Raw genomic sequence first — 14864 nt, 5'->3', positions numbered from 1 at the left:
GTGGTGGCTGTGCAGCTGATTTGTGTTCTAATGCTCTTTTCGGACATTATCATATTATTTCATTGCTTTACAACTTCTGTGCACACATCCGGGGTCTGCTGTTCTTTCTACGTACGTGCCATTTATGTCATTTTTACATTTTGTGCATATTTTCTTTGGACATTCTCGGTGCCTTTCCACATTGGCATATTGCACCTATATGATACCTGACTTTGACAGCCTTCCGTTACTCCTCCGGTATGTTTGGGTAAATGTAAACCGTTTTTGGTTTACATTTCCGTTCTCTTACGCCTGCGCCACTTCGTGGATCGCTATTGCCCTCATTTGCATGGTGCAATACCGCACACAGTGTGTTTTGCATACCTACGCCGGGGGGCGGAGACGGTCCGGCGCACGCCGGTAGTGCACGTGGAATTCATTCATACCTGAATCGCTCAGCAGCCATATTTGGCGTTATAACGCCAACGCTATGCGGGCGCCTGGCGCAAGGTTCATGAATCCCGGGGAATGTTAGACTGTGTCCATTTTTAGGACTTTCAGATCATTCATCTATTAGGTGTAATATTAAATGTTAAAAGAAACTTCCATTAGTAAGGAATAAAATATATGCTCTTAATAACTTTAATTACGAGTAATTAAATAACAAACTTCTTAATATTAATTGGACAGAATATATTAATGATGTAGACTCTGGTTATCCTATTTTGGAACCTTTGCTAACATCTTTCATAAGAAAGACTAAGGTAGAGTGTATGAGTGAGTTTCCAAAATGCAAGTTTCGATTTTGGTGTAATTCTATCTTGATCTGGGGTATGGGGACTTGATTCTTGACTTTTGACTGCACCACAACTCATAAAAATCATTCCAAAATCCCAGAGTTTTCAGGTGGTATGTCCCAGACCCCTATTTTACATATTTGTTTTAATAGTGGACACAGATAAAAGTTGTGTCAAAAATATTTATATAACCTGTTTATTGCCATCCTACCTGCATCATGAAACATTTATAACAACTTTGCCTGCATCATCGGTTTGTAAAACTTCTTCTTCACCCTATTTAACAGTGTGTGTGTGTGTGTGTGTGTGTGTGTGTGTGTGTGTGTGTGTGTGTGTGTGTGTGTGTCTGTGCGCACGCACGCGCATGCGTGCACATGCACCTGTTTGTACGTGTGTGTGTGTGTGTGTGTGTGTGTGTGTGTGTGTGTGTGTGTGTGTGTGTGGGAGTGTCATATACATTATCAAGCACTTAATGTCTTGAAAGAAAAATATTGACCTGAAAAGACTGAAACTTAAAATATCTTAAAAAAAGACACACAAAAAAATATGTTGTTTTTTGCAGAGGGCAAGCCTCCCTGCACCACCATACTGCTTGCTGTTTGTACATACCAACTCCCAGATCAAACAACAGCAGGGAAAGGGCAAATTCTGAATCCCCACTGTACTCACTTAAATGTATTGCCAGCTCGCTGCGATCATCTGACTATTTGATTGCATGTGCTGACATAAAAATATTCTATATTCTGAATATTCAACTAACACTAACTAAACTATATATATATATATATATATATATATATATATACATATACATATAAACAACAGAAAAATAGGATGAAATAATGAAATAACAATATGTGCATGAAGTAAATATAACATACTTTAATCACTCTACTATCTTCATCAGTAGTATTACTTTTCTACCACCAACATAAGTCAGGTGGTAAATTTAAAAAAATGTCTTAAATATTTTGCATATATTTTACAATTCTTGGTTTTATCAGACCACCACATATATTCTGTAAATATTTATAAATATAATTAACTGTAACTATTCACTTATTTGTTTATGTTTTTTCCTGACAATAGAAAGTGATAAAACAAATATTTAAACTACAAATTATCACCACTCTACCTGGATCATCAAACATTTATCACCACTCTAAATATATCATAAAATGATTATCACCACTCTGCCTGAATCATCAAACATTTATCACCACCACAATTATATCATAAAAATGATTATCACCACTCTGCCTGAATCATTAAACATTTATCATCACCCCAACTATATCATAAAATGGTTATCACCACTCTACCAGAATCATCAAACATTTATCACCACCTTAACTATATCATAACATGATTATCACCACTCTGCCTGAATCATAAAACATTTATCACTACCCTAACTATATCATAAAATGATTATCACCACTCTGCCTGAATCATCAAACATTTATCACCACCACAATTATATCATAAAATGATTATTACCACTCTGCCTGAATCATAAAACATCTATCACCACCCTAGCTATATCAAAAAATGATTATCACCACTCTGCATGAATCATTAAATATTTATCACCACCCCAACTATATCATAAAATGGTTATCACCACTCTACCAGAATCATCAGACATTTATCACCACCTTAACTATATCATAAAATGATTATCACCACTCTACCTGAGTGATCAAACATTTATCAACACCCTAAGTATATCATAAAATGATTATCACTACTCTACCTGAATCATTAAATATTTATTACCACCCTAAGTATATCATAAAATGATTAACTGCACTCTATTTGCTTTGTTAACAAACAGACATAGTCGAGTGTCCAAAACCCCTTGCTTGGAGTTACATGCTGGACCAAAATGTTTAACCTTGTATTTATTGTTACTCAATTTTAGACCCTTATCTGTAAATCACTGTAAAATTAAAGTTAGATGATTGTTTAATAATAAAAACATCTTCCTCACAAGACAGAACTGCTATAATTTTAATGTAATCCGAGATGGGAAAAGTAGGAAAAAAGCAACATTAAATGAAACAGATCCAAGCACAAAACCCTATGGAATACCACAGCAAACTGAACTCCATTTGGAGGAGTATCCATAAAGAGAAATCAGAGTCAGAGAGAGAGAGAGAGAGAGAGAGAGAGAGAGAGAGAGAGAAAGAAATACATAACACTCCATTTTCTGCTAGAAACCAGTGAATCAATCCCATTGATCATAAAGGGATCAATGCCACATTTGATATGGCTGTTGATAATTATTTTGTGTGATGGACTGTCAATGATTCAAAATATAACAATGACCCTTAACCCTACATCCTTGGCCATGCTCACAGGTTCGTAAGATTGAGCAAGGCATGATAAGGAGGAATGGACTTTCACAAAACCATGTTAGGTTATGTCAGTGGAATTGCAATAATGATTTTGGATCTCTAATTTGATGTCTGTATCATTTCAACCACCCCCTTATGTACTGAGACCACATTAACCTGTCTTTACATTGTAGAACAAACCACCTGTAGTTTGGAGTTAAATAAGATCTCAGAAGGCTGAACAAGATGGACACATATGGTACAGAAAAATGTTATCAATCACTTTATCAGGCTCAGTGGTGCAGTTGGAATGCACTTTCTTGGGTGAAAATATAACCATGTCACAGATAATAACTGTAGGGTAGTAACTGGCCAGGATGCAGAACCCTAATAACACAATGCCTTTTGACATAACTAACCTGGCAAAATTGAGCCTGAACTGACGCACCAACTTCACTGGATTGATAACAACAATCACGTCTTTAGTGATAGGGACAACCCAGACTCTACAGGTCTTCTGATGTTCATATATTCATAGAACTTCTTCATATTAGTTCTCTCAATAGCCAGGTTGTGTTCATATCTACTCTTACTGTCAGTGATATATCAGCACAGTTGCTTTGAGACCTTATATTATTCTGTCTTAGTTACTAGTGTTATAAGCCTTTTACAGACCTTACATTTATACTTTTTCTTATTTGCTAGCTTATCATGTTTAGCACTGCACCAAGGAAGAAAGCATTTTAATGCTTTGTGTGGAGGTAATGCAGTCAGCTAAAAGTGTGCTACAAGTAGGTTCCAACCACTCTTTAAGAACCACATTGGTCCAATCAGAAAATTTCAAAAATAGATATTATCATAGCTAAGTCCAAATTTCACACATTATAAACAGCAAATAATCTTACTGTATCTTCTTCATTCAACGTTATGCAGCCCATACATATTCTTCATCTTCTCTGCATTATTACATCCTACCACATTTATCACTCCAATTACTTCAGTTAATTATTCCTCCTGTACACACAAACACACACACACACACACACACACACACACACACACACACACACACACACACACACACACACACACACACACACACACACACATCATTTAATAACCTGCATCTGTATAAACATCTCTATAAAACTTTCACCAGTCTTAATCTTGCTTCTTCAAGGTAATATTAAAGCTAATCCAGGTCCACCTCCATTCTCCTGTATACCAGTTAATGCACAACGTATGAAAAACAAAACTGACCAGATTAATGCCTTCATTTTCTTATGTAACCTGATTTAGATGCCTTGGCATAATCATGGGTTAAGGCTAACAATTGTTCTTTAAATCTTTTTTTATCTGTTTATAACTACTTTTTGTAGCCCCAGACCAGGCACAAAACAAGGAGGCAGTACTCTCCTTCGATTCAAGTCACATTTAAATGTCCAACTACTTGCTCAAGGAAACACTAACATATAATTAGTCTAGCTGAATACTTGTTTTAATTCCCTCCCACATGAATACCTTACTACATTGGACTGTAGCATATCTATCACCTACCTTCTCACTTCCCAGACTAAATAATGTACTAAAATAAATATTTTTTTCCACAAAAAATATCAAAAAATCTCATAAAACTTGGAGAAGTAAATTTCAGCCTGTTCAGTTCCTTTTCCAGTGACCTGAATCTTCTTCTAATACAGTTCATTCTCACTCAGATCATATGTCAGTCTACTAGACCCAACCTCAATAGATTTCCCTCCTACATCTCATATTAACTAACAAACCTTCTCTTATCTCAAACATCACCACCCAATCACCATCTTTCAGTGACCACTGCCCTATTAGTTTTCATATTTATTTATTTTATTTTTATTTATTTAACATTTATTTACCAGGAAAGCCTGACTGGGACAGAGCCCATTTTCAGCAGCGGCCCTGGGAGAAGCACTCCAGATGCATGTCTTTGGATTATTGGTAAGCAGTAATTCAATACCATATCCATCATTCTTATGTAAAAATAGCCCCAAAGCTCATATTTTTCTGTAATAAAAAACAGAATAACATCTGACCCTAACACTGTTGCAGAAATACTCACCTTTGTACTGACTGACATGCAAAACTCCTGCTTAGCAGTAATCCAAGGACTAGACAGACCTAAAACTAATAACTGATTAACTTATGAGCGTAAAGCTCTTCTACAACCGAGAATCAAAGCATGGCATTATTGGAAATCATTTCCTACTACTATAAACAGATGATACCACACCCATCTATGCAACCCTGACAAGCAAGCTATATGTCATCATAAAAGTCACTTGATGAAATCATACCAAACCTCACTAATAAAATCCCCTCAAAATTTCTGGAAAAAGGTCAACCATCTTACAAGATGAAAGAACCTTCCCTACATGAATTCTACATCCTCTGAACTTTCTTCTTCCGATTTCCTATCTCGTTTCAGCAACATTCCCAGCCCTTTGTTTAGCCAATCCTAAACTGCATCTGCCACTCCCCTGTCTCCTCCATACATCCATACATTCTACTTCAGAACTATCACATGAAAGGACATTTACTCTGTTTGAATAGATTAACTTTGATACTTAAGAAAACCAATCCCTACAGTCCATCAGACTTTTGGCCCATTTCTATTCTCTACCCTAGAAAAAGACTCGGGAAATTTTTTTATTTGAACTCATTCACTGCATCAACCAATGCCACCTTCTGTCTCAAAAGCAGCATGGCTTTTTGTCTGGTCACAGAATGTCTACAGCTACCTTGACACTTAGTGACAACATTCTTTTTTGGAGTGAACAAAGGCTTACTATATGGGGCAACTGAAAAACAAACTTCAATAAACTAACAACTGACAAAATAAAAAACAAAAAGTGGAAAGGACACTCCTCAACGAACTTCAATGCACTTCAACAAATTTTAAAGTAATGAAACCACAGACTGATCGCTTTCATCTTACAAACATGAAGACTTCATCAGAGTTACAGTCTGCCATTAAAAAAAAAAACATTTTAAATTTAATTGCGACTGTAACTCTGATGATGATGACACCATCCTCTTCCATGCCAACCATTATGTCTCTTGAACTTAAACTTTATCCTGATTTTCATGTCCCTATTCAATGGGTCAGTGTTAAACAATTAATACTCAACTCCTCTAAAAGAAAAACAAAGCTTTTTGGCAATAGGTAAAATCTCACTTCTATCTCCAGGTCTCTAAAAATCCTACATCATCTTAATAACACTTGAAAATGTCACTTCATTCAAATATTTAGGGGTGAACCCTTCCTAAATTTCCAACTCCAACTGGACCACACACACACACACACACACACACACACACACACACACACACACACACACACACACACATGGCAATTCTCTCCTATTTTGGGTTAATAGGATCTGTTGTTTTCTATCCAGTCCCTGTAAAAATGACATAGGTAAAAGTGTCTTAGGTTCAGCTAGAATACTGCCTCCTGCTAATTGTTGCAGCTTCTAATAGAAATATATTCACCATTCAGTCCATTGCAAATGCCATTTGCAGATTTATCACTCTCTCCTCAAGAAATGAGCAGTACAGCAAAACAATTGAAAATGCTAACTTGCTATCTGTGAAACAACATGCTGACTTTCTACTTGCCTCTCAACTACTTAAACTTATCAGGAATGACACCTTCCCTCCACTAGATTCTAGACTGTTCACAGATGCACCAACATACACCCTTCAACATCCTAACCACTCATGTCCTCCTCTAAACCCCCCAAACTAAGCTTTGCTGCACAGACTATACTTTCTGAGGGTCTATATCAGAACATCGATGTTTCAGAACATCGAATGTTATAATATTGAACCCTATTCAGGGAACTCTGAAAATAGCGAAGCTGCAGAAAACCAAATTTTTTCCCAGGGAAAGAATTTGGTTGTCCGTTTCTGTCACTTCGCTATTTTCAGCACTGTGGTGGAACGTTATGGGTCGGGTTTAGGTAAGTGTGCGATTGTGTGAACGTGAAGGTTAGGGCGGGTTAGGTGAGTTAGGGTTAGGGCATGGGTCAGGTAAGTGTGCAATTGTGTGGATGTGAGGGTTAGGGCAGGGTAGGTGAGTTAGGGTTAGGGTGCGGGTGAGGTGAATGTGCGATAGTGATTGACCTTAGGGTTATAGTTTGGGTTAAGGTAAGTGGATAGTTAGTGGTGTTGTACAGTTTAGTGTAGGGTTAGATGTAAGATTTTAGGTGTATGTGTGTGGATTGCTGTTTGTTTGGTGTGCTTGTGTTGTGTGTATGTGTTTCAGAACAGCTAATTTTTTCCCTAGGAAAACATTCACTGTTCTGTATGTTCGATGTTGTCAGCGTTCACTGAATTAGGTTCGATATTAGAGCATTTGAAGTTCTGACACTTTGATGTTCTGATATAGACCCCTTCCTGAGTCCTTGGTCCCAAACTGTGGGAATGTCACCCATCTTTTCTTAAAGATCATTACTTCTACCCCATTTTCCATTTACAAATAAAAGCATATTTCAAGATGCTAGGAAGTTACAACTGCTATCTGTCTGGCTTAACTTCTTCATTACCTTCTTCTGTTTACAGACCTTGCTCTGACTCTATTTTTGATTTTGATTCTTTCAGCATGTCACCTCTGATTTTCACTTTCTATATAATGTGTTTACTCTGCATATAATATCATTTATTTATTGCATTTATTCCCTCAAGCCAACTAGGATACTCACTTTGCATATAATGTCATGTAACTGCTGTGTTTTCCCTGGACTGAGACTGAAATGGGTCCAGTGGGGTCAGTGCTCTACCACAGTTAACAAATTCAAAATAAAAAATAAAATAAATAAAAAGCTATTTTGTTTTTTCTAATCACCTTATGACATTGACAGGTATTACTTTACAGACTGTGACGACAATCCATTTTGCAGCTAGAGATGAAATTTTGCACTTGCTGTGTGAAACCACTTTTTTAACTTTGAAAATAATTGTTGCCTGTTGACTGATTTGTAGAGTTATCAAAGTAATTAGCCTTTTTGTTTTTGGTGTTATATAATCTCTGTTAATAGTTCAGCATATCTAAACTGCTTTATGGTATGGGTTCAACAAGTCGGTACAACTTACTAAAACAATAGCAATGAATGTAATAACAGTGGCAGTGCACACCATCCACTAACACCTTTCATAGACTGCCAAATTGTGGGGGTAGGGTGGGGGGGTAGGCTGAGGGGTGTAATTACTTCTGGATGAGAAGGAATAACCAGGGGCATCCAAATATTGCTTGGATAAGGAGGGATAGGCATAGATATTCTTTACTTCTAAAATGCTGGGAGGGAGACAGGGGCATCAATACTGAGATATGAAGGGAAGGTAGGAAATGCATCCCTACACTGCTACACTTTGCAGTGGGTGGGCTGGAATTCCAGTTATTAACAGGTTGACAGTAGGGCATTGGTCATTACCTACATTTGTTAAGGTGCCTAAGAGGCTATGGTCATTTCAAGATGCATGTATGACATTCGATCTTTCATTACTGCAATTCTAGGGAACATGCCTGGTGTTCTGATATGGATATTCCTATGGCTGTTTTTCACTGTGCAGCAACCATAATAATACAGGTTCCTCACTCAAAACTCTAACATTATGGAGTCTCTCACCACTACTTCTGCATGTACATACATCTACGTTGCATATACTACATTGATGGAAGGTGGCATGTGGTATTTTTTCACTGTGGTGTCCAGTGGACACAGGCCATCTCAGATTAAGATTTCATATTTTACTCCATTTGCCCAACAGATGCCAAGAGCAGAAAGTTTACAGCAAGCACAAGGGTTTTATGACTGGCACTAGTCTTCCTCTTTCTATGGTTTATCTGATCTGTTTCTCAGACTGTAGGTTAAGTGTGAAACTAATACAGTGACAGCATTTCTGGTTTGGGGCTTGGTATTGTGAGGTACTTGTAATTTATGCTAACTATCTTGTAGACTGAAAGGATAAGGTATATAAAAATGGTAAGAACCTTAAGTGATGTTTGAATGACTAACTATGACTTGCTATTTTCAGAGGTGCTACGAAGGTATGACCATGGACAGCAGTACACAGATAATATGCATCACCTCCTAAAACCATTGTATGCAGATGAAGCTGAAATTCAGTATCAAAGGAGAACAGACGCCAATGCTACCAACAAAGTCCTGAAGTCAGAAGTGACAAATCCTGGCTATGCTGCCCATCCAGTAATACAGTATAGTGCGAACAACTGTTGCCGACCTAGTCATAATCTCAGCAGCAGCAGCACTGCTAACAGGAATGTAAGTCACACAGAAAGAAAATATAGATTTTTAATGTTTACAAATAAATGGAGGAGAAATTCACTCATTGTCTTGAATTTTACAGAAGAGTGACAGTGTGCAGTCAGAACGGTATGAAAAAACATAATGCTTAGTAATAATAAATTACTTAACAATAATAATAATAATAATAATAATAATAATAATAATAATAATAATAATACATTAATAGCTTGGTATAAGACAAAAGGATATAATAGATTAGACAAGTGCAAAACGAAAAATCTAAAAATGACGGCAATATGTAGGAACAATAAAGTAATCAATAACAACTGGCAATTTCCACTCAGATGGTCTTACTGTCATACAATAAAGGATGCAGACACTGCTTCAGAAATTAGAGATTCAGGAGTTGCATGTTACAAAAGTTAAGTATAGGCCTCAAAATGCAGGCTGTATAAACAATGGTTTAAAATGAGAAGACTGTTTTTGGCTTGGCTGACTTCTGTTTTTAACTTTGACTTTTGCTTAACAGGATGCCATTAAAGTCAAGGAGAAATATGCTGTCCCAGGAGAGTACTCACCCCAGCTGGAGATGATTGAGAAACTATTTGCCTCTGATATTGAATCACAATCTCAGGCTGTCTGTGCCATGCAGGTATAGCATTTTGTTTGCTTGTTTCATTTGTGAACACATGTAACAGATGTGTCTTGATGCTTTTTGATTGCTTAGCCAATTCCAAATCATCATGACCTCATTATCTTTAGCAAATTCGGCCTGTCTGTCAACAAATGCATCATTTAATTTCTGTATATTCATAATCATTTCTTCAGTAATGCTCTCTAAATCTCTTAGCCTTTGCTGCACTGTTATTTTTTGCCTTCCACCTTTTTAAGTATCAGTGTGTTCTGTAATGAATCCTCTCTTCTCATTATGTGGTTAAAGTACTTGAGTTTTGTTTGACTATCACACTTTCTAGTAAGCAGTCTGGGTTTATTTCCTAAAATATTTACTGATTTGTTCTTCTTCAAGCCCATAGAATCTAAAACTGTTTTCTTCACTAACCCAGTTTAAATACATTGATTTTTCTGCATACAACTTAATCTATTTGTTTTTTTTTGGGAAAACCATAGAATTGACAGGTCTATATCATGTTATCGAAACCACAAAAGGTCAAATACCTCCTCATCAGCCACTACTTGTCGAATGTGAATCTGTTGAATGATCTCTACCATACAAATCTTTCCCATGGTAAATAACACATTGGCTAACCTACTGAGTTCATAAAATCAGCAAAATGTAAAACCCATCCTGGTGGGGTGGCTACGCTCCCTCACCTGTGAAAGTGGGGTGCTGCATCCCCCACACTCCCCTAACTAAATATACCAACTACGAGATCACACTACAGTGAGAAAAAGGGCAAATTACCAATGATGGCCTAATGGTTACTTACTATGGGAAACTGTTCATGGAAATGATCATTTGATGGATTCATAGTTAGACAAATACTGTCCGATGAAGATATATTCAACCTTGTGTGGTTTCGACAATCTGATATAGACCCACTTTGACTATTTAAATCTTTGTTAACAATATTATAACTTTGGTGTTTGAAATTCTGTCCAGACCTCCTAGAGATTTCCTTCCAAGAAGCAAGAGTTTCTAATTTTAGGGATGCAACCAACATATGCAGAGATCTTTGGTCCCAGAAATTAAAATATGCCACTCCATCCACTTCTTTTCTACTTATTTACAAATAAATGATAGAGCAACATGACTTAATTTTATTCATTTATTCATTTTTTTAAATTGAATCGCAAAGCAGCTTTTACTCTTTCTGCATGCATCTTCATCAATAGGCTCTTCAGCTCTTCTTTACTTTCGGCCATGAGGTTGGCATCATCTGTATAGCTGAGGTCATTCCTATTTCTCACAGCAATTTTGATTCCACCATCTGATTCATCTAACCCAGCATTTTGCATGACATATTCACTGTATAAATGAAATACCTATGGGGGTAATATGCAACCTTGCGTCACTTCTTTCCTACTCTTGAATCATTCAGTTATTCCCTATTTAATTCTACTTGTTGCTTGTTGTTCTGCATACAGATTCTTCAGAAAGCAAATAAGGTAACCTGGTATCCTCGTTTCTCTTACAATTTGCCACAATTTCTTATGATCCACAAAATCAAAGGCTTTAGTGCAGTCAATACAACAGAAGTAAATATTCTCCCTTGCTTTCTCCATTATCCTGTGGAATGTTAGCAATTTATGGTGTCCCTGCTCCTTCTAAAACTAGCCTATACATTTGATAATTCTCAGTCCATATACTAATGGAATCTTGCTTGTAGGATCTTAATAATGAACTTATTACCATACGAAACAAGACTTTGAATACTACTTACCATTGCCATTTCTGGGACTGAAATATGAGTTGACCTTTTTCAACTGAATGACAACTGCTATGTTTTCCAAATTTCCTAACAAATTCTAAGTAATATTGTAATAGCATCCTTTTCCAGGATTTTTTAGCAATTCAGCTTGAATTCCATCACTTCCTGTAGGCATGTCATTAAGAAAGCTTTCTAAGGTGCATCTAACCTCACTGTATAGATGCCTGGCTCTAGACTAGAGAACCTATAATTTGTGTCAGTAATGTCAGGATCCTTATTATATGCTTCTTGTGTACATTCCTGCCATCTCTTGTTTTGGAAGGAATTGATTCTGCAAAGGTCTCTCAGTGCAGTGACAGTTTAAACACCTCTGCAGTAGTGTGGGGGAGGGAACTGTCAATTCCTATAGAACTACAAAAGAAAACCTTGAATAAAGGCTTGCAATTTAGCTACTTTTCTGGCTGTAGTTGAAAAACTTCTAAGTATAGTGTAAAACAAGGTCTGAGCCAAACAAAAATGAGGGTGATTAGAGACAGAAAGGAAGCAGTCCTTTTACAGAATGTAAAGAAGATAACAGTGACTCACACAAATCCCATTATATGTCAATGGCATGGGAATTCACAGTTACTTCCTAATGTTTGGCATGAGTCATACAAAGCATTATTGGAAAGAGAAAGGGTTGAGGGAGAACAAGATTGTGTTGATACATCAACCCCCATTGGTAGCCATGTTGTGGAAAACAGGCTAAAATTAGAAATAAAGCACTTAGAGTGACTTTGAGGTGTTAAAATAGGTCAGCAAACAAAGAGAGAGTGAAAAAAAACATATTTTTTTTTAGTTCTAAGGTGGAGTTTTCCTTTAACATCTTGTGCTTCTGCTAAATGCTTCTCATCTTTGTATTTTATCAAGCCCATTTTTTTACTTGGATGTTTCCTTTAATATTGTCAATTTTTCTTGAAGAGATCTCTTGTCTTTACCATTCTTTTTTATTCTTCCAGTTTTTTCATTATCTGTTCTTGCTAGCATTTTATTTGGCATATTTTCATTTTCTGCATTGTCTTTTGCTTTCTCTTTTCAGTATTTCTAAACCCATGACAGACAACCATTTTGCCTTCATCTTCTTTCTGCTAAGAATATTGCTGTTGCCACTTTCTGGACAGTAACCCAAACTTCTGTCCATAATAACACTCTGTATACAAAGTCTTCTTCCTTAAATCTGTTCACCACCAACACTACACATTCTTAAGATAGTTTTGAGTGCATACCTGGGTTGACCTGGAGGCTTTTCTTAGATAATTAAAGACAGGCAATCCACTTCAAATTATGCAAGTAAAAATACCCTGCAGACTGTGTGTGTTATTGCAGAAATAATGCCCTCTCAGGGATGTTGTGAAGCCTGACTGATGAATGCTTTGTCCCTAAGTTTATGGTAAATCATAGATAATTAAAGTCAGTCAACAATGCCAGATGATTCTTCTTGTTAATGAATCCATGCTGATGGACTGTGTGTTGCAGTCAGCTCTGTTTCATTCTCTAATGCTTTCTCTCTTTCTCTCTCTCTCTCTCACACACACACTTATGCTGGGGATTAAACTCAGGCAATAAATGCAGTCATTATGAGTTTCATAGTTTTCATCATTAACAAATCCATGCTGATCAGTGCTGTATCTGTGCCTATCTTACTTTGCACTCTCTTTTTTTTTGTCTGTTTCTGTCTCTCCTACACACACACACACACACACACACACACACACACACACACACACACACACACACACACACTTCTTTCATTAACTTTTTTTTTTTAATTTTACTTTTGTTAAACAGCAAGGAGATTAATATACTGCCTAGAAGTGGCAGATATGTTTTTAGTGGGCATTACCTGTACATTAACACCCTAATGGAGAACTTTCCTTTCTCAGATGTGAAGAAATGTTCAGTTTGCCAATTCTCTAAATCTATAAATGTATAAAAATACTGAAAGTTTTCTGCACTGCAGTACATTTCTTTATGCATTAAAAATAAATGGAACCTGCTTCACCTTAAATAATTTTCCTAATAAACATCACCGTTTTACTTTGTAATCAACATCCTACAAGAAAATCACCTTAACACACAAACAAAAAAACAGTAATGCTAACGCACCTAATACTACCACAACATACCTTATCACCTGCTGTATAACTTACTTTCCACAGAACATGACAGAAACACGCTTATTCCTTAAAGACTCTTTACGGTGGGCAGACTGTCCCACACCAGCCCATTATGGTGGCTTTTTATAGTCACACAACCACAACTGCTGTGAGCTCACAGTACTGTAAGAAAGTTTACTACAGTCACAGTTAACTGATTGTGACACTCAGAAAACAGGTGGGCTAAATGAAGAGTTGACATGTTGCACTATACACACACACACATAAATTTTATCAATGCGATCATTTGCATTTTGTTCACTACCTGCATATGGTGCCTTTGTGGTCGAAAGTGCATAAGATCAGAGTGCTGTATTAGCCGACTGTAAGTACTTGTAGTATTTGCCGTTATGGTGTTGCATGGAGCATTATTGCTGGTACACATTATGTGTGGTAAATAGTAGTGCAGCATTTAATGTGATGTCAAAAGATCTCCTTACATTCATTGCTGCAGCATTCTTAATGATATGGGATTCCCTAATGCAGGAGCCCAACGTCTGGCCAGTCTTCCAAAGACTTCTGAATTTAAAAGGTATGCCGGATGTCACCATATGTTCGCTGCATAACATAAGGCATAAAGGTGATGTTTAAGCTTACCAAAAACAGAAATTCTTTGCCACCAGTCTGAATGTATCTTTTACACCATTGGTCTGTTTACCTGCATCTGTTTTCTGCCAGTTGAACATATTTCCATTCTCCAGTGAATTCCTACAGCTGCTTGCTGTTTTTGCAAGATATTTGCCCTGCTGGGGATTTTGTTTTTTTCTTGTTTTTTGCGTTCCTTGAGGTTAATGTCATCCAGGAAGGGTAAATGTCATTGCTGGAGACAGATTCCCCATAGAGACTGCCACAATAAGTG

At 36.8% G+C, this 14864-nt stretch overlaps 1 protein-coding gene across 1 annotated transcript in view; it reads left to right on the top strand.

The window, feature by feature from the left end:
* Positions 1 to 14864, top strand: part of LOC122805642 (hypoxia-inducible factor 1-alpha-like) — a 515864-nt gene that overhangs the window by 434301 nt on the left and 66699 nt on the right. The window contains exons 10-11 of the mRNA XM_044075934.1: positions 9188 to 9435; positions 9950 to 10072. Of these exons, the coding sequence (XP_043931869.1) occupies positions 9188 to 9435; positions 9950 to 10072 (371 nt within the window). The remainder of the gene's footprint in view (positions 1 to 9187; positions 9436 to 9949; positions 10073 to 14864) is intronic.

The sequence above is a fragment of the Protopterus annectens genome, chromosome 6.part1, assembly GCF_019279795.1.
Source record: "Protopterus annectens isolate FY-2018-M chromosome 6.part1, PAN1.0, whole genome shotgun sequence".
Taxonomy (NCBI): domain Eukaryota; kingdom Metazoa; phylum Chordata; order Ceratodontiformes; family Protopteridae; genus Protopterus; species Protopterus annectens.
This window is presented reverse-complemented; position numbering and strand designations above follow the sequence as displayed.